This window comes from Hippoglossus stenolepis, chromosome 15, assembly GCF_022539355.2.
Source record: "Hippoglossus stenolepis isolate QCI-W04-F060 chromosome 15, HSTE1.2, whole genome shotgun sequence".
Classification (NCBI taxonomy): Eukaryota; Metazoa; Chordata; class Actinopteri; order Pleuronectiformes; family Pleuronectidae; genus Hippoglossus; species Hippoglossus stenolepis.
This window is the reverse complement of record NC_061497.1, coordinates 18,307,925-18,329,532: the sequence shown is the minus strand read 5'-3', so window position 1 is coordinate 18,329,532 and position 21,608 is coordinate 18,307,925. Positions and strand designations below refer to the sequence as shown.

Here is a 21,608-nt window from a genome sequence, read left to right as displayed (position 1 = left end):
TAAATGTATATATCCGCCTTCTGTTGTTTATCTTTCCGTTCCCACAACAATATTCTGAGACAATGGGGATTTTTCAGGCATTTTTACGAATGGGGATTAATCATAATTAATCCACAGCTACCCTGTAATTAATCTGATTAAAAACTGTAATCGTTTGACCGCCCCAAAATAAAGTCGATGAGGTGAAGCTGCGTCAAAAATGATCCACATCATACACTATAAACCAGCTGATGCTATGCAGGGGATTCACCAGAAGATGGCGATGTCCTCAAACCTTCAGTCGAGTCCTTCCATGTAGTTTTGCCTGTTGGATAATACATCATTATATTGTTGACAATCCATTTAAACATAAGTGATGAGCACTTAGCTTTATGAAAGGGCTTCTCCACACACGGCCACCATGCTGCTCCTCTTCATGTCCGAGTGTTGTTGTTGAAGTCAGACGTCAGAATCAGGTACATGGAATTATATCAGTTTATTGATGGGTTGGGGTTTGAGACAGTTATTTAAATGAAACCACCTGAGGAGTTCAGAGGGGAAACATCTTAACGGAGATCATCTTTGACCGCTCGATGTTTTTCATGAGGTTGTACAACAACTATGTGTGTTAACTCTTCATCTGGAAAGTGACTTCATCTGTCAGATATACTGTTTGAAGCACAGTGAAACTAAATATTCCATCTCACGTGGAGCAGAAGATTAAAGGAGAACGACACGGAAACAGGAAAACAGGAAAATCAAAACATTACGAGAAGTACAGGAAGTAATCGAGTTAGTATATTAACTATATTAACTATTACAGCTACTTGGCAGTTATTAGTCATTTATGTCACAACATGTTCGTGAGCTGTAAAGATAAGTTCCATCTGAACAGGAAGAAATGCTGCTGACATGTAAATGAATAATAATAATAATAATAATAATAATGTATTCTAGAAGATAATATAACAAAAAATCTGAATAGTGTGTTATTGTCACGTTTGGAGGAAACAGACACAGACTTGACAGAACAAAGTCTTTATTAATAATAATAATAATGCAGTGAGCTGATGGAGTGGGTGGGGGGGGGATCCGTGGAGGAGATGGCAGAGGGGAGGGTCAAGGTTAGTGAGCTGCTGTCGGGCACGATAAACAGGAATCAGGCAAACAGGTTCAGGAACAAGTGTCAGAATGACTCGGTCAAAAAGCTGGATTTCACTGTTTCAACAGACCTTTGCACAGAGAGTCGATCCAACAGAGACTGAAGTTATTATTTATACTGTGAAGAGCTGATGAATCAGAGCAGAGCTGCTGAGTCAGAGCAGGTGGAGAAGGGACAGACCAGACTGAGCTGACAGACGGCGAAGTACATGTTACTTCACTGTAGAAATCAGGACTTTTAATGGAGTAGCAGTGGCACGGTGGAGCAGTGGGTGGCACCACAGCCTCTTAGTTCGAGTCTTTCTGTGTGGGTTTTCTCTGGGTCCCTAATATGAGTGTGACTGGTTGTTGGTCCCTGTATGAGACCTCTTCTCCTCTGGGACTGGCCCCAGCTCCCCCACGGCCCTTTAAGGACAAGTGGTGTAGATGTTATCGTGGTATTTCTACTTTAGGGTAATAATTAAACACTTTAAAATGAAATGTGTTCAGTGTGTGTTTGTGTAAAGTTAAACACAGATTAACCAGTTACAGAGTATGTCTACACAAATACTTCACAGTTCACCTCCATGTTATCGTCAGGGAGTTGAAACTTAGGTTGAGACAAAAGATTCAAACATCAGTTGAAATACAGTTAAGTATCATCTCGAGTATCACGAGTTTCATGATCCAGTATCAGTGAGTCACAGACAAGAGGCGGCGCACTTCAATAATCTTTATTTAGTTTACAGATGTTTATTCCATTTTGAAGTTCGGAGGAGGGACAGGGAGCATTAGTGCTATTTACAATTGGTTTGAAAACATTTATCTCTGTACAGATTTGAACCCTGATCAATATAAACAATATATTTTTTTTTTAAGACCTAGTGCTGTTACAAAGCGATTCTTTCAAAGCAAAGAAGAAAAAAAAGAACACACACACACACACACAAAGAAAAAGGATTACATTAAATTATAAACAAAATGAAAAAAGAAAAAGAAATAAATGAGAAACAGAAGAAAGAAAAGTAAAAATACAGTCGGTCGATGATTAGGGAGGTTTTTTCTGCCGTTTAGCACAAGACGTTGTCAGCGAGTGAACTGGCTAGAAGCGAACCGCATACACAATCATAGACTAAACACCAATGATACTGCATATCAACAAGATCTAGAGTCATCGTGTTCTATATAAGATTCATATTAAATATATTCTACACTTTACCTTTGTCTGGAACGTTACTTCCATTGGAAAAATATAAAATAAAACCGTAAAACTTTTTGTACAATTTTTATTAATCTGATGAGGGAGCACATGCTTCAGTTGTGCAAAATGGATTTATCAATGCAGAGAGAGGGTTAGAGGGAGAGAGAGAGAGAGAGAGAGAGAGAGAGAGAGAGAGAGAGAGAGAGAGGGAACGAAGCAAATTAAGACGAATAAGGAGCAAATTTCATTCAGAGCTAATTTCCCTGCTCGGACAGCAGCTGTCAGAGAGATCCTTCACAACACTGTTAAAAAACGGGAGCGCGACGAGCCTTTCCTTTTAGAGCGGGGGAAACTGACGTGACGTTTAATTCATCACAACACTGGTCGGTCAGTTATATGCACGGACTGTCAAAACACACACGGACGAACGATGAACCCAAAACAAGAGGCCCAACACTGGTTGTTTGGCTATTTGTCTGTTTGTTTAGGCCTTGTTTGGCTAGAAATGCGACCGGCTGGGAGAGAAAGACGTGTTCGCTCTCCACAGCGCTCTGCAGATAAAAAGGACGTTCTCGTTTGTGACCTTTAAGGGCACATGCAGAGGAGGGCAGTATAAAGGACACAAGGTGTGTGTGTGTGTGTGTGTGTGTGTGTGTGTGTGTGTGTGTGTGTGTGTGTGTGTGCGTGTGTGTGTGTGTGTGTGTGTGTGTGTGTGTGTGTGTGTGTGTGTGTGTGTGTGTGTGTGTGTGTGGTTAGTGGTTAAAAATCTCTGCAGTCTGTATGAGAAAACAAGGCCACGCACACAAACTCTGGCACTGCATCACTGTTACAACCAGCTAGAATGAGGAGCCGCATAGAGACTGACTTTGAACAGACCTGCTGAGGATGGCTTGACAATGTGTCCATGTCTGTGCGTGAGTGTGTGTGTGTGTGTGTGTGTCTGTGTGTGAGTGTGAGTGTGAGTGTGTGTGTGTGTGTGTGTGTGTGTGTGTGTGTGTGTGTGTGTGTGTGTGTGTGTGTGTGTGTGTGTGTGTGTGTGTGGCAGAAGGCTTTAAAAGGTGTGCATTAAGAGAGAAAGAAAAAAAACAAACATGCAAATCGAATTCCTTCCTCTAATTTTCCGTTACGACAACAAATCAAGTTACAACGAAGGAATCAACTCTATCGTTTATCTGCTCCTAAGTCTGGATCAGCCTGACTGCACCTGCTGTCTTTCCATGTTACGTGTGAGTGTATGAAAGAGGGAAGAAGAAGAAGAAGAGGAGGAGAGCGTGTGTGTTTGTCTGTGTGCATGTCCGCAGGGTGGACAGACTCCAGGACAGGACAGGGACAAGCTCATTGGGTCCAGAACGTTGAGGGCGAGAGCCGATGAGAGGGGTTAAGAGGGCTGGCAGCGGAGGTGTGTATTTACAGAATGACACAGCAGTTACTCTCCCCGGTCTTCTCTCTGTTCCTCTGACCTGAGAAAACACACACACACACACACACATCGTCAACAACGGGAAACACTGATCCTGCACAGGTACTCAGCTAAATACATATGATGAGGCGTCATTCACTGTGTCCATATTAAGAAAATAAATATCCAAGCACATCTTTTCCTCTCAGTCCAGATGAGAACAACTTTTATCTTTTCCAAAATGGCCTCCGCACTGTGTAATAAACCCCAGGCTTTGTGTTTCAGTGTGGATGAGGTAAACGTGAAATACAACATCCTTCATTTGCCTCTGACTTTCACTGTGACTGCTCATTTTAATTACTAACACGGCTGAATACGCAGCAGAGAGTTTAGCATTAACATCGTGATTTTATCTCAGCAGCTCCGGAAAAAATCTCAGTTTCATATTTGTTCAAAAAATAAAAAATATGTTAATGAGAACAACTAAATTGTGAATTCAGCAGATGTTAGCTGTCAGTTTTATTGTTTTTCTGACAAAATTCTTTTTTTACACTAATAGATTTAACAATTTTCATGAATTTCAAGTGTTATACTTTTGACAGAAGTCATGGACGCAAATTTTTTTCAGACGATTTAACAGTAAAAACACTACATGAAAGACACAGCAGCTTCACTGAGCCGACACTCGAGGTTCAGGCAAATAACGCAGGGTCGTCCCAACATTTGAACTCTGAAGTTTAATTATAATTCACTTCAGATTTACCACCGCCGAACTGTGATAAAGTTTGAAACTGAGGATTTCCAGCTCATAGTCAAGTTTCCCTCTCATCCCTGTCAATCACTTTATATCACTGTAGCCAACATTTAGCAGAAAACACACAAACAGACGCATTGATCTCACCCGTAACAAGATCATGGTTAAAATGGGTGAAATTACTGCAACACCTTGACATTGGCAGTGTCATGTTTCTACTCAGATCTACTCTGAACTCTGTTTGTTAGGTCTAGCGCTCAGCTGACCTCAGCCCCTGTCTCTACATACAATCACTAGAAGGAGACCTGTCCCCTAATATGATTTTTATTGGCTATACATTGTCCACAGTGGACGGTCTCTTGGGGATACATTTAAGGAGAGGCCAATTACTTGCACCAGTGGCTGTTCCCAAAACTGAAGCCATGTGTAGAGATAAATAATGGCTGGGAGCATAGAGCGCTTAAAGTTGTTGAGAGTGTGAAAGGCTTTGTGAAAGGAAGGAAGGGAGACGCAGAGCTGGTTACCTTGGGAATTTGGCTCAGGCAAAGTCTCTCTGGCAACTAAATGCATCACTGTGGTCTTCCCCAAGGGCAGTTTGAGGGCTAACAGGGGAGAAGAGAGAGAGACAGACAGAGTTAGAGGATATTCACTGGGCGACAGTATATCTGTCTGTACACCAGTTTCACCGGACTCTTCAACATGTACAAACAGATTATACAACACTGGAAGGTGTTAACTAGGAAATATAACATTGATAGAACAGTTATAAAGTACTTTTAAGCTGCTACATGTAATAATGACTAGAGCCAGGCTGACAAAGATTTTTTGGGGGGACAATATCGATAAAAAAAATCCAATATACATTAGCGATAATTTCGATGTCATTATCAAACCTGTGTGACATAGAAATGTAATTGAGGCTTGATATTTAACAGTTCAACCATAAACTTTATTATAAATAACTAAAAAGAAAACACAACCAAATATATAGAAACATAGAAAAACAAATCCTTAAATGAAATGTTAACGTAAATTCACATCTTTTATGCATTGTTTATTCTGTAAAATAATAAAACTGATAAACTGGTAGGGCTCTAATAATATGCCGTGGCTGAAGCTACTGAAATATATGACTACAAGATCATTGTGTTCCAGAATAATAATAATAGTACTTGCAGGTAACAAAACCGTCTGAAATGATAAAGGGTGTAAACCTTCCTATAAAAGAATTCTGAACAATTCAAGTAATTTTGCACGAGCTGCTACTCCTGAATATTAAAATGTGTAATTGTCCCCAAGTAGCTTGAAACTATCTCTAACTGTGTAAATGAAATCACGAAGCAAACTCATGAGAGGAAAAACCTAATGAATAACATTTTCACAGCAGTGGAGGATAAACAACTGAAAATGAGAGTAGGAAATATATCATGATGACATAATCATACGTTATTTATGTTGTCCAAATCAATGATCATCAATATCGCACATTAGCAATTTAATTTTACGCAGAGGAAGAGTTTGATCTTGTGTAATTCATAAAACTGGAACGAAGCCATTGCTTTGAAGCCTGTGTTTTTTCATTTATTTTCCATATTGCAACATCAACATCAGAATAAATCCCTGTCAATGATGCAGTATTGATTTCAGACGTACTGAACTGCCGTGTCCTACTTTCAACTCCATCACCACACAGCAGCAATGTAACATTGTCCAACATGATAACTTGTTGTATTTAAATGAAAGAACCTACGCGGACATCTTAACGATCAATTGAACAAAGGATTGACTGTAGTTGATCTTGTGGTTAGCAGCTGCAGTATTTGGATCTTGTTCACTCCCCAAACCTGCTCATCAGTCGTGTGTGTGTGTGTGTGTGTGTGTGTGTGTGTGTGTGTGTGTGTGTGTGTGTGTGTGTGTGTGTGTGTGTGTGTGGCATGTATTTTTGCATTTCAAAACCACTGTGACTTTTGGCTTGAGGATTCTGTGTCAGCGAACACGTTAAACAAACGATAGGGGAATTATGAGATAGATGGCAGTGAGTGTAAAAGGGTTGGGGACAGCCATAACCCCATTAACCACACAAAACTCCAGTCAAATCAAAATTGGGTTAAGTGGATGAAAAAGCCTAAAAGCCAGGGGGAAGTGAAGAGGGCCGGCCTCAAAAGACGACATCCTCCTTTTCTCTGTTCACTTATAGCATTCATTTTCACACCCCCACCCTCTGCGTCTGGTCTTTGTGCTGCCTGAGGTCTACTCGGCTGCCAGTCGTGCCCCTTTCCTGACCACTCTCTTTCGCCTCTTTTTCTGTATTTCCTCTCTCCTCCCTCTCTCCGTCAAAGCCGGCTTGTCCGGAGCACTGAGGTGCCTCTGTTCTGCGGCTCAGGGAAAGAGATGGGAACAGCAAAGAACTTTCCAGCAACACACACGGCCATGATTTAGCATTTATGTCTGTGAGCACATGAGGCAGGAGACGTGGGGAGGGGGGGTTGCTTTCTGTGTTTTCTCACCTCCTAGTGTTACGTTGCCGTGTAGAAAACGTCCCTGGTAGATGAGCCTCAGGATGTTAGGACTGCTGACCTGCTCTTCCTCCCAGTCTGAAAAAAGACACGGACAGATTAAAAGAGAAAAGTCAACAAAATATCATATTTTCTAACTGTCTCCTATTTGTTTTTTCCCTTATTGCAAATTTAGAAAAGGGAACAAGGGTTTTTATTGTTAAGGGGCTTTGACTTGAGCAGATGTGATGACAAGCTTCAACACTCATCCTGTTTTGAGTCTAAGACACAGTGTAGTGAAAAGAAACCACCAACAACTGCATTTAAGATATTTTAAGACGTTCTCAGACTGTATTTTATATTATTACAAGCAGAATGTATAATGTGTGGGCTCTGCGGGACGCACGACAGAATGGGACAGAGACTCGAGAGCGAAAAAAGAAGAAAAGGTGCGGCTTGAGAAGAGCTATAGACAAAAAGTTGAAGGCATTAAATGAGAGAGTGAGAGAAAGAGACAGAGAACAGGGAAGGGGGCAGGTGGGAGTTGCACAGCAGCAGCAGCAGAGTCTGGCCACCAGATGTGTGTCTCCAGCTAAACAGAGGGTGTTGGTGCTGAGCGAGTGCCTGCTCCGGGTCTCACAGGGTTCAGAACTGTTGTCTAGGAGGAGATGTTCAGAACTGTCAGGGCACAAAAGGTTCTGTTCTTTCTTCCCCGTCCTCTGCTCCAGGATAATCCTTCGGTATAATTCATCGTTTTTTGGCTTTACGCAGCCCAGCGCCGTGGGAAAAGGCTGGAGTCTGTTTCAGATTTGAAGGTAGTATAAGGCGTAGCAGCACTTAGGGAGTGGGTGTATTAAAGAAAGGAGGTGGCTGTACTGCGATCCCACATTCCTGTACGCAATGATAATCAGGCAGTAGGGCGGAGTGTGATCTAATTGCCCTACACCAAAGATTTGCACATTCCCACAGTGTTAACTAGACCTATGTGTAAGTAATTAGCAGTGGGGCTGAATGCGGAAATAAAAGCTTATCATCCTTTAGCATTGTTATGAAGAAACATACAAGTCACATAATCTGGTTTTTCGAGTTGTTTACAGCTAAATTGCTTGAAATGACAAACATGTCGGATGCAAACAGGCTGCAGCTGTTCTCCTGCATCAATGTGATAAACAGTGAAAGTTGTTATGTGATGTAATTCAGAATGTGTGAGTGAATATCACAGCATAAATAAACATGGAGACAATACCTTGGTAATCGTGATATAATCGCTGTTCTCTGACTGTACATCTCCAAACACTGACTCAACAGTGACCTGACGCTCTCCTGACTCTCTTGAGTGGGATTCATGACACGACCATGTCACGCCTCCCTACACTGGCTCCCTGTTAAATTTCCTATTGATTTTTAAAATGCATTGCTCCCTTTTTGACCTGGTGTGTGCTCTCTCCACTTACCCATTGGCCAGTTATCGTAGACGTGTTTGGCGATGTCTGAAGCCGACTCATTTGGAGAGAAGAGGAATTCTTTTGTCTTCCCGCTGACTAAAATAAGCCGCAGGTTTATCTGCAACACAGAAAAAAAAAAGACACATAACATTAGGGCTGTATGTGAGAAACATTTTGGACACATACAAACAGCTGTTTAATATGTCATGTTGAACACAGTCGAATCAGGACACACAGAGATTCCTGTAATTTAACAGGAAGCAAGAAAAGGATGAGGACGAGATCAGCCTCCATCTGTCTCTCCAACTTCCTCCTGACTTTTCTCTCATCCCTCTGACTCTGTTTCCTTGTCCATGGTTCCCCTTTCTGTCATTTACTGGTAGTTTGTCCCCCTCTCGGACGTGTCTTTCTAAATAATTTTAACACTTTCTAATTTTAACACAACCAAACTTGACTCACGTTGAGAAACACAGGAATATAAGCAGTGGAAATGTGAAAACTTCCCCAAAACAGCAGCAGTCGTTGGTGACAGCCAAGAATAATAATAAATGACTAAAGGTGTGAGAGTAGTTTCCAGAAAGCCAGACCTCTGTCACCCTTTACCCGAGCAGCACCTCTAGAGTCGCTAGGGAAACTTGCTCAAGGACACTTCAGCATGTCTTAATGAGTTTAAAGGTGCGAATATAGATTATTAACATTTCTGAACCCTACAGAGAGATGAAGGTAACAGTAAACTGTTCAGTGAGGGCTGGAGGGGCTGTGGATTATTCTCACTCACAACATACTGCTACTCCTCACTGCTTTATTATTTTTCCTTTGAGCACATCAACAATGTTCAATCAAGCTGTAAAATTTTAACATCTTTTAAATACCGTGATGTAACGATAGAGAATGACAGCGGCTTGATTAAAGGTCAAACACATCATTACACGCCGCACATTGTTTTAGTATCAACACAATCTGACTCTGTCCAAATTAATCCAGTCAATGAAAACGTCCAAAGTTTAACTACGATCGACTTGACTGAAAAACAAACACAGGAGAGAGGAGAGGCACAGATGTTGCTCGGTGCCGCGTCTCTTTGCCAATCTCTCACCTTCCATCAGCCAAGTACAGGTGTGAAGTGAACGCAGTGAGGTGTTTTGCATTAAGAACCATTCATATGAATATCAATTAAACCGCGCGGCTGGTGAGATGTGTTTTTAAGAGCGTGGTACAGTTAGTTTGCCTTTAAGAGCAAGAGCAAAGGTCTGTGGTGTTTGTGTGTTTGTCTTTGCTTACTGTATTTGTGTGTCTGGCCTGCAGTGTGCGCATGGCACAAGCACGTGTGTGTCATTGTTGGCAGTGTGTCTCCATGTGCAGAGCGTCTGTTGGCCTTCTATACCACCCCCAACTCCACCACCACCAAACCCACTCTGCCGAGCAAGACACACACACATGTGAATACGTACACACACACACGAGCCGGCCGCAGTGATGTAACCAAGCTAACACCAACGGATTGAAACGGAGATCTCTGTAAGCACCTTATCAAATCAGCTTATGGGTTTAAGCATGGGGGAGCCATACAGAGACATATACACACACACATTCATATATATAGATATATATATAGATATATACAACACATACATAGTGAGAATCAAAAAGAAATCGTCATATTTGACCTCGACATTGAACCGACAAACATTGAAGAGTTGAATAGTGTTGAGCTGAAGCTGCAGCAGAATACTGGGCCTTTAAACCCACTGCATGCACACAACACAGCCAGGCTCCTCTAACTAGCAACTGTTGTTTCCTGCTGTGACTCAGACAACTGACTGAGAGCTGCACAGATGAGATAGGGATCAAAATGCAGAAGAAAAGATTCCTGCAGATTGCTGGTGAGTTATTTGCTCAATGGAAAATAAAATACATTCAAACTGTTTTTTAAATAGTTAAATACACCTTTAAGACGAACAACCTGCAGACGGACCCTCTGAATGAGACGGATGAAGACAATTACTGAGGAAGAGACACGCAGAGGAAGACCGTTTGCATAGGCAAGGTCTGTCTCCTTCTTGGTTGAACACCTGGTTGTTACCATGGTGTCACCATGGTGACAGCCAGTGTTGGGTGGCTTAACCTGATAACACCTACAAGATAGCTTTACCACCCCCACCCACCCACCTTCCTCCTTCTCCCTCCTGCCCGTTTTCCACTGTGTCACATCATATTGTCTTCCTCTCCTCACAGCAATCTCTGCATCCCCTCCCTCACCCTGTCTCTTTCACTCCGTCTCTCTCTCCTACTCCGTCAATCCCTCGCTCGGCACAGCAAACAGTGGAGGAATGTACAACAGACACCGAACTAGCCCCAATTAAACGGTGTGAACGCTGTTATCGATCAGCACAACTTTCAATCCCTTTATTTGCTTCTCTCCCTCTTTTCTGTCCTCATTTTGCTGTCTCTGTTCTTTCAGGTCACTTTCTGTTTGGCAGAAAACAAAACAGAAAGTTACATAATGGATGCAGATTCTTCCGTTTTATGTTTAAAGGTTGCCGAATGGTGCGATCAGCAGTAAACGTTACGTGAATCATATGCTGTCGCCTTTGGAGTCACCTGATCCGAACCCAAATACCAGATGGAGACACCAAGCTCTGTCATCATTAAAATACTAAATGAGTAATTATCTTACTTCCCTGCTGCAGAGAGTAAAATATAGACCAGGGTTATTGCAGCTCACTAAAACACTTGCAGGTTGGTTTTACCATGTTGAGCTTTTGCTGTCCGTGTCTCCTCTTTTCTCTCGCTTCGCTCTTTATCCTGACTCTGATTTTAACTGAATCACGGTTTCTCTTGCTCTTTTTTCCTGTCCCTCCCCCCTCTCCCTCAGGGTCACTGTGCCTCCTCCCCGGACTCCCTTTCACAAAGGGACTGGTAATGTGGTTTTACAGCAAGCTGAGGGAAGTATATTCAATTACAATCTATTCTCTGCGACAAATACAACAGCTCCAGGTATGTGTAGAGCGGTGCTTCGTGCATTCATGCATAATAAACACACACATATCTGCAGGCAAACAGCCGCTTAGTCATGCATACACCGAGCATGTCCTTGCTTACAATCCGTCTCAAAAATTCAGCTGCGTGAAGCTTTCAACAGTTCGCAGGGCATGTGGGGAACTGCAAGAAGCAACATAGTGTGTGGTACACTTTCCCAATGTGAGGATGTCAAAGTATTTGTAAGGCTACATCCATACTAGTACGTTTTCAAACTAAAATGATCTCTGTGTGTGGCTCTGAATCTGTTTTTATTACCGTCCATACTAACATGACTGAAAATCATTCAGTCGTGTTAGTATGGACGGTAATTCGCGTGCTGGTGTACACAGGAATTTGTTGACAGGGTGTGCAACGCTACTTGATTATCTACATTCCATTCTACACCTGTAGCCGAGGCTAAGCCAGTTGTTTTCTTCCGGTAGGGGTCATGTGATAAGAGCCTGCCGAATCAGCGAAGGCTACACCGCGACAAAAAAATCGCCAAGCAGTGTCTATGTCATTGTTTCCAAACATCTCCATTTCTGCCAGTCCAAACTAAAACACACCCCAGCATCAGCCAGCAGCACCTCCAAACTTCTCCATTTTAAACTCCACGTCCATAGCAGAGTTCATTCGTTTCAAACTGAAACTTATTAGAATGGATGTAGCCCAACTCCTTTTATCATACTGCTGACACATCCTGGTGCAGCAGTTTCTAGTCCTGGTTATTTAATAATAAAACAAGGCTACTTGTACGTGTGTCTGGCAGCTCCCTGCTCCTCAGGCCTCCACTGCAGACCAGATATTCAGTCACAATAATGTGACCCTGCTGCCAAGTGGTGCCACGGTGTAAACATGTGAAGTAAGCAAACGCTCTTGGCTGCACACTGTTTGCACATGGTGGAGAGAAGGAAATTCAATGCCATCTATAATTATTCCCTCCCTGAGTACCGCTCTCAACTCTTTCTCAAGGCAATAGTGTGTCTGTGTGTGTGTGTGTGTGTGTGTGTGTGTGTGTGTGTGTGTGTGTGTGTGTGTGTGTGTGTGTGTGTGTGTGTGTGTGTGTGTGTGTGTGTGTGTGTGTGTGTGTGTGTGTGTGTGTGTGTGTGTGTGTGTGTTTGCATGTGTATGTTTATGTGTGCTTGTGTTTATAGAGGCATTAAAGAGGACTGCTGCTCTTCAGACCCTGTGCAGCAGTCAACAAATTACAGAGTGGGAAGCCGTCCTGTGGGAATATATTAGAGCAACTTTATATGTAGTCTACACAGTAAGGTTAGCCACTGCTGTCAGAGTGGATTCCTAACTGTATAAATGAATTTAAGAGAGGAGGTGGGTGATTAGTGCGACTGTAGCCCGTCTAAAACAAACCAGCTGGACCCAGCAGCTTTGACTTTGCCCATTAAATCCGGAGAAAATTTGACTGTTAACTCAAGAATTTAACAACACAGCACTTTGACAACACAAATCCCACATGAATTATCAGCCGCTGATTTAATTGTTAATTACTTGTAGGCGCTTTTCTTTCTGGCGCCACATTCCGACTGTCGGATTTAAATGAATATGACCGGCTACAAAATAGGAGACACGCCGTAATGGGCTATTTGTGGCTTGTTTGACAAACTGCGAACAACCTCAAGAAAAAGAGCAGCCTGAGAGACACCCGTCCCATTTTTCTAATTAGTCAAAACTGAATGACAAAAACAGCTTTGCAAGCTCTTGGTGATTTAGCAAATTATACCAATTATTAGCTCCCATTAGCATACAGATTCTGTCAAGGAGCCACTGCCTTCTCTAATTAAAAACACTCTGAAAAGGTTGCGTTTAGAAAATCCCTGCAGATGGTGGAACAACAGGCTGAATGCACGTTTCAGAGGCAGCAGCGGAAAATAAAAATCTTTTGATCTGTCAAAGAGCCTCATTCTGAGTTTGACAAATTGAATACAAAATTATAAATAGTTTTTTGTTTGTGAGTTCCTTCCTGTTTGTGTGCATTCAAACACACACACTCACACACACACAGACGGAGTGGTTACATAACAATAGCTGACTGATAATAGTGCGATACGAGAAACGAAGCCTAAGGCAAGGATTTGTAATCTCAGAGTCACAGTAAGTGCGTCGAACAGGGTTGGGAGCTGTGCAGTGCTGCAATCAGTTTTTCTAAAACTTATTTTTATTATCTATTTTCCTCCCTCAAAATGTGGTCTGTTTAACATTCATTTTAAACCGTGACACATTATGAACTGAAGATAAACAGCAGAGAATACAGGCTGCCTATTTTCAACCTGGGAAAGGAGGACGATCTTCAAAATAAAAGCAGATAGGGTTCAACTGAAGTTACATAGCAACTTCGACAGAACTTGAGAAAGACATAGACATATTTGTCATATTTCTTTATGAGAAAATTCATGACTTTTTTACAAATCATAAAAGCCAATTTTACTTAACAAGATCAGGTAGAAGACAAAAACTTAATTTTAGAACCTTGTGGGTGACACTGTAGCTACGCACAGGAACGTTCATCACAGGGATGACGTGACAAAAACAAAGGACACTTCAAAACAAAGTCACGTTGTGTTTGTAGGTTACCCAAATATAGCTTCGATGTGGGAACGTATAACAATAAGCACATCGCATAAACATCATAGTCAACAGACCTTTCCACTGCAGTAAAGGTCTAGAAATTCACCATTTGGCCTTGACCCAGCTAAAGTTTGTTGATTATTGACTTATCAATCTTTATAGGGCACTTATCTGTGATGGCTTATGTGTCAGGGTTTGTTTTGACCTACTTTACCCACATCTTGCAATTCGTTCCACGAAATAGAGAGAATCGGTAAACAAACCAAAGGTTGAAGACGGATCGTTTTATGTAAGTAAGTCGTGCCCGCCAAACTTTTTATCCTGACACAAATTGTTGTTTTTTTAGCTGTTGTGCAAAGCTCCAGACGCACAATCTGACTGATCAAGATTTATTCCAACTCTGCTCATGGTGCCTACAGTCATGCTCTGCTGGTTGCCATGCCAACACTTGTGGTAGCCGGGGAGCTAGTTAGTCATCTGTGCTGTTTCTTCCTGTTTTTTATGCATGTGCACTACATGAAAGTCGTCTCTGACAATGCTCATGTAATCGTTTCACAAAACAAGCACCAAGCACGCTGTCAAGTGCAGACAAATGTTTAATATTCAGTTCCATCTAAAAGCCTCGAGCAGTGATAAACCTACAGAGAGTTAGTGTCTGAATCTGAAATCCATCTCAGCTTTACAGAGTTGTATTGTGAGTTTCAGCTTAACTGCACTATTCAGAGTTCACTGTCACTGCTTTCATGGCCTTGTTTTTGTCCACAGCTGTTTTCAGAGAACAAGCTCTAAAAACCAACAGTGCACCTCCAGCTCAGCAATGATCAACAGATAGATAAAGTCAGCTACTACCGGGTGAACACAACTAAACGGTTAGCAGAACTATTGAAAGATATCTCTCCCTGGAGATGGTACAGACCAAACAGCTGAAAGATGAGATCATCCTATATTAGTTACACTGCAAGGGAAATTCACCCCCAAAAAAGGCACCGCTGGGATTTGAACCCAGGATCTCCTGTTTACTAGACAGGCGCTTTACCAACTAAGCCACAGCACCGTCCATGCTACAAGGCTCGATGCTTATTCACATTCAGCAGCTTCCTCCTTCATACACCGTAGTTCCTGCGGCGTCTATTCGGGCTCATGTAAGTAGGCCTGAATATCGGTACAGTTTCAAAACACAATTTCAATTGTTGATTTGGAGGAGACCAAACACACAGCTAAAACACAAGATCAAATAATCCTTTATTAGTCCCACCACAAGGACATTTGCCACCTCCCCGAAGGCACTACTAGGGTTTCAACCCAGGATATCCTGTTTACTAGACAAGCCACAGAACCATGGCACCATTAACCAGGTCTGGTGCTGCTACAGTCTCTGCAGTGGCTGCTGAATAAGCATATAATATGTCACGATGGCCCGATGGTGCTTTACAGCGGAAACATGATGATGAGGCTTTAACATTTTAGCGATAGACTCTCTTTTTGAAGCGACATGTGACCATGTTGCCTGTAATCAAATCCCAGAATCACTTCCTCTCCTGTGGTTCCTTGTTACTGCATAAAGAAGAGCAGCCTGGTCAGTGGACATAAAACACAGAGCTTCTCCCTGCTGAACTCTGCTACGGACATTAATCATTAAAGAGAGCGTCCACTGTAAGAGAGATTGTAAGAGCCGACACCGCAGACGTTTCTGCACTCTCTGGTGCCGCTCGTTAACTTCCTGTGGCACGGGCGTTTAATGGCTACATTATAGGTCTAATAGCATTTTCAAATTAAGGTTTCGTTGCTTCAGAAAAGCATCAAACATTCAGCGGCTGATTATCTGCACAAAGAAAAGACACTGTCCACTTAAAATAAAGAGTAGAGACACCGACCAGTGCTCTTATGCAAAGAGTGATTCAATTATTAGAGAAACCCCATTATTTGGCATTGAAAATGTTTGCATATTCTCTTTTTACAATCTCACAGCATTTTAATTTTCTTTTTTCAAAGTTCGACACTAACCCTTTAGGGTCTTGTGACGTTATTTCACTGCTGTCGTTGTAACTCGGATTTTAACACCAATTCTCCTTGTAGCTGCACTTGGTACCATCAGTCACAGTCTCATCACTCAACTGCCCTATCACACGTCAAATCTCTCACCAAGCCCCTGTCCTTTTAAACTGTCATTCAAAAAGACCCATGCTTTGATATGCTGACGTCCTCATCAAAGCCAGAATCCACTCTGCTCCTCTTCCTGCTCCTCTTCCTGCTCCCTCTCCTTCCTGTCACGAGCACGATCAGCTGTTACGACAGTGTGCCAACGGGCGCTGTACCTGACAGCTCGCTGCTTTCCGTCCTCTCTCTTCATCACTGCCTTCTCCTCCGTTCACATGCAGATAACCCTTTAATCCATCAGCTGCTTCTCCTCTCTCCCGAAAAACTGGTAGAGCTCCCTTTCATGCTGTCATCTCCCCTCCCGGTGTCTTCTCTGAAGACTTGCCTCGCTTAACTCGTGCACACATACGCCCATGGCTCCATTTCTCTCCCCTGACAGATGCCAGGTAGGGCGCGTTTGATCACACGTTCCTCGTATCGCTACCTCTCTGTGATCAGAGCTGTCAGGAGAGGCGAACATGGGTTTACCTTGCATGCCAGCCCCCTGCCACTCCCTCTACTCCACGTCTCGCTTCCTCGCATGTCAAAATGGCTGGTGAACATCCCCAGGGCCAAATGAAGGAACGTGCCAAAACTGAAGTCAACTATTGTACATTAACCACGTGCAAACTACACGCTGATGGGATGCAGTGAGTGGAAGCTGAGAGCTCAAACAGAGTTTAATCCAGCATTACTGGGCTACATAATAAAGCGAGAAAGGCGTGAAGATGCTACCATACAATGCAGAGTTAGGTAGAACAGTGAAGAGGTTCAAATCCGCCAATAGCATTTACCCAAAAAGCACTTGTGTCAGCTTTGACCTGTTTGGCTGACCTCATTTTGAGGCTTGCTTCTGTTTTCTACAGCGAAAAACCAGAACAACCGGAAAACCACATTAACTAGTTGCAGTATGCAGCCAAAATAAAGTGTGGCAGCAGTAGAGAGAAGTTAAGATGGGGAATAATGCAACAAACCCTAGAACTCTATGACAGAAGAACAGTTCATAGAGATACCCTTACTCACTTTCTTGCCAAGTGTTAGATGAGAAGGGCGACCTGAGAGCCAAATGTTTACGGTGCCGACCATGGTTACAGCCTTAGATGAGAATATTGATACCACTCTCGTATCTGTTAAGCAGATGGTTAGCTTAGCCTAGCATAAATATGGGATATAACATGTTCAGGAGCTTTATTGGTACTCGAAATAATGAACAGAGCCAGGCTTGGTGTTTCCTGGTTTTTATGCAATGCTAAGCTAAGTTAATCAGAGCTGCGAGTTCAGTGCATGTATGAAAGATTAACTGTTTGCAACTGAAAATAAAGACGAACGGTGCATAATACAAAAATCTGATATTTGTGTATTTTAAGATGTATCAATTTAGCTCTACTGAAGATAGTAGCGTTGTCTTTAAACTCTACTATCGACAGTGCACATTAAGGATTTGTATTACTGTTTCACATGAGGCTTTACTGTACAGTTTTTTAATGCATATAAACTGTGGGCTAGTCTTAACATTTGTTCTTTTATTTTGTAGATATATTCCTTATTTACACTGTTTTACACATGCATGGAAATCTGAGAGAATCAGTTTTTCTGTGCAAATGGAAAAAACCGGTTGACTCTAACCCAATCTATGCACATTATGGGATAAATATAACACAGTCTGCACTCCATGTTTTATTAGCAGCATCAGCTACTGGCTGGCATAATGAAAAACTTTGGTTAATCTAAACTGCCTGTGGTGTATTAGAAGTGAGATTTAAAAACACACCACACTTACTGCCTCACAGTGGTTGAAGGAACAGTGAGTGTGTGTGTGTTTGGATTTAAAAACTGGCCACAGGTATTAAGCCACACACCACTAACCACCATTTTTCAAGACCTACAAAAACATATACACACACACACTGCCAGTTACTGTTAATTAAAGAATGCATTGGCCATGCTCTGCCAGCAGTAAAATTAATTTCCCAAGATTAATTAGTGTCTCTGATTAATGACACAACTTCCCCCCTTACATGTTGCTGCAAGAATGGGACGTATCTCTCCAAATTCAAATTGGCCTGTTATTGGAACCCTGTGTACGAGAGACTGTCAGGACAGATTAAGACGAGCGTCTGGCAGCACCCTGACTCTTCCTGGTCATTTGTCTATAGGATGAACGCCTGCAGACAGTCTACATAAGTAGTTGGGACACTTTTAAAAATTAGAGAAAGATTAAAACGTGGGGGGAGGGAGTTGCGCTTTAAGATTAACATGATTTTCTTCATCCTGACACAGTTTCAGTGTGTCAGTCACAGTTTAGGGTTAAAGCGCCACTGTCCTTATCTCATTAGTGAGAAGAAAACCCCCTTAAATCCATTCAGATGAAACAGGAAACAGCAAAGACAGTGGGACACGAGAACACTACAGAACACACCTAAATAAAGTGTAAGTGACCAACAGACAGGGATTAATCAGTTAGAGGAGAGAAAAAGACAACAAAGCTTTGCAGTGTCCTGTATCACACATCCCCACCAAAGCGCTGATGCTGTACAGACACCCATGATAGTGATGACGGGGTCTGATGCTATAGGGAGGACAGAGGAAATGCTGACACTTCTGGAGGCGAGCCCAGGGGACCGGGGGAGGAAATGAGAGCGAGCGGCGAGAGAATCAAAGAGGATTCAAAGTGGGAACAGCGAAGGTCAGAGAGACAGGCGGCGACAAGAGGAACCGTGAAGGTGAATGAGGCGATGAAATCCACTTAATTCTTCCGATTATCCACCGACTATTTGGTGTTTGACATTAACACAATTTTGCACATAAATTAACGCACAAAGATTTGCGTGCACATTCAAAATGCCTGCTGCTGCTACTGCTCCTGCTGCTGCTGCGGTGGGGCAGCGGTAAGGCAGCTGAGGCTTTGCTTTTGAAGCTGTGGGCCGAGACGTGAAATTGCTCTTGTATGCTTCAATCGATTCTCCTCTCATCCCTCTGTCAGCGTCTAGACTGTCTGTCCCTTTTCTCCCAGTGAAACATGAGGCAAGAGATGAGATAGAGAATGACAAGGTGCTACACGGTGAAATAAAGATGCAACATCATTGGTTGAGCGAAAAGCAGAAGAGAAACAATGCGATAAAGGTAGTGAAGATAATTCAATCACGCTGCTTCTCCAGATACAAACTGTGTGAAGGAAAAGGAAATCAATTATTTGAACTCTTCTCTGGCTGTGGGAAGGGCCGGTATAGGTGATGGTGCTTCCTTTGCTTATATTGGTATTACTTTCCAAATCAAACTGACAATCGCAGTTTCACTTTAGGCAGTGATTGGTCAGCTCTGTGGAGAACACAAAGTAAGCTTGTAAGGTTCTCTTCTTTCAAACCTACCTTTCCGTGTGTCCAACTGAGTGCAACACAAAGAATGCAAAAATGTGCACATATAAATGATATTGTAGCTGTGTCACAATTGAGTTGACACATCATTCAGAAGCTGCATTTGAGGGCAGATTGCGTGAAAGCGGTGTGACTTGAATTTCCAATTTCCAAGGCTCCGACAAATGCGTCCTTCCATCCCCGAGGAACGAAGGATCCTTCCCAGGATTCATTGCGATGCGGTGACAAATCGTTTCTCAAAGAGGTAAATAGGCGCTGGCAAGCAACACTACATCCAGTACTTAAGTATCAGGCTTCAACTCGACCGCATCATTAACGGTTCACATGTTAAAAAACCAAGGGGCATTCATACTTTCTCATCGTGTCCAACTGCAGCTCTGTTGCTAGGTGACGGCAATAAGGGCAGGAGGAAGTGGTGAAACCGATCACAGAAATCCTGACCAAACCATCTCATTTTGGTTCAGCCGCAGTCTACACGGCCCACGAAGACCAACTTTGTGGGTCAAATACACTGTGTGCTCTGAAGGAGGAACTCCTGCTCATTGAACAGCACACTGCAGCTACATGATGTCCTGAGTCAAATATCTACCCCTAACCTAATTTACTAGCAAAATGGATAGTTACAGTACGTGCGTCTGGTGAATGGAGAGAAAGTTGACTTAAAACAGAACTGCTTCAGGGAACAAGAAGAGGCACCAGACATCTGTTCACCTGTTCAGCAAAACAGTTTGTAAATTCAATATTATTTCAAGACAAATATTCACAAGAAAATAAAGAAAGTCAAAGTGTTGATTTAACAAAACCAATAAAGAATTATATTTTGGGGGTTTCCCTTTTCCTTAGTTGTGTGGGTTTTTTGTCCATGTCAAAGTCCTGCTCTGTTACAAAGGCCAAAGTCCGCAAGCGAAGGGAGAAAACTACTCCTGAAACGCCTCATTTGCATCCCTGGCTTTTTATTTCCTTTAAAGAATCAACATCACCGGGTCACGGGGAATCCACCTACCGACGGCTGAAATTGGTCCAGCAGAGCAAACAGCATTGTCCCCGTAGCTACACTGGTGTTGACGGTTGATCAGGAAGCCTCAGGGTAAGAGGGGTGACATTTCCGGCCCACCCTCTAAGCTATTGATCAATCACAAGAGTGGGACCGGCAGCAATTTAAAGTATAAAAGAGATAACACATATTTATTTAAAACTATTCTAATAGACTTAAAATTATAAAGCCGTAAATCTTTAATTGGGCAAGATTTTGCTTTGTTTTCCTCTGGGAGTATTTTAGTTTTCTGTTCTGCCTCCTCGTCTTCATTCTGCCAGTTCAGGAACTCTGCAAAAACCAGCAGAAACTCAAAGGCCAACATGCCACATGCCGGCATGCTGCTGGTGTGAGGGGACCACACAGAGGGTTGATGATCCCTGGTGAAGGCTTTGATGAAAGGACCTCCTGTCCTTCTCCTCCTTCGTCCTCCCATTTGCTCTGCAGCAGCTCTGTCCTCCTCACCCCCGCTCCCCCTCTCAATGCACCCCCGCATCCATCCCAGGGTGTCTCACCAATGTGACTTCCTCCCCATGCTTTCCTGACCCCCAGCTATGTGAAAGCCCTGGAGTCAAATAAAGCGTCTCCATGTTGTTCTCCCCCGCACCCGAGATAACTACCTACTCTGTGGTGACCTCTGTCTCCCCCGTCCTCCCTCCTCTGTCTCTAAACACCGACCACCCCCATCCTCTTTCCTTGGTGGTCTCCCTGGCAGTGTATAGTTGATGCCCTGCAGTCAGGATTAGCTTGATTTATAACCTTTCAGGTTGTCCTTTTCAAGCACAAGCTTTTCCCTGTGTTCATCTACAATAGGAAACTGAAATTTATTTCTTCTTTACAGATGAATTGATTTCAGGCATTTTTACATTTACAGCTTGCCCCTGCGACTTTCAAAGCAAAGTAGAGCTGAAATTATTATTTGATTAACTTTACTCAAGAGAAGCTAAATTTGAATCATTTAAGATATTCGAGAAGCAAAATGCTGCATTACTGGTACCAGTAGGAATTATTCAATTTATTCAGTTTTATTTGATTTGTGTTTTTTGTC

The 21,608-nt window shown here is 42.6% G+C and overlaps 1 protein-coding gene and 1 non-coding gene across 2 annotated transcripts in view; both read right to left on the bottom strand.

Moving 5' to 3' along the window:
• Window positions 1-1,838: 1,838 nt before the first annotated feature.
• The window catches only part of ubl3a (ubiquitin-like 3a), a 34,723-nt gene continuing 14,953 nt past the window's right edge, over window positions 1,839-21,608 (bottom strand). Inside the window, exons 2-5 of the mRNA XM_035178407.2 lie at window positions 8,423-8,531; window positions 6,981-7,067; window positions 4,998-5,075; window positions 1,839-3,780 (exon numbers count right to left, since the gene is read on the bottom strand). Coding sequence (XP_035034298.1) covers window positions 3,728-3,780; window positions 4,998-5,075; window positions 6,981-7,067; window positions 8,423-8,531 — 327 coding nt within the window. The 3' untranslated portion in view covers window positions 1,839-3,727. The remainder of the gene's footprint in view (window positions 3,781-4,997; window positions 5,076-6,980; window positions 7,068-8,422; window positions 8,532-21,608) is intronic.
• On the bottom strand, window positions 14,999-15,071 carry trnat-agu. Its single transcript has one exon. It is a non-coding gene; the product is annotated as a tRNA-Thr (tRNA).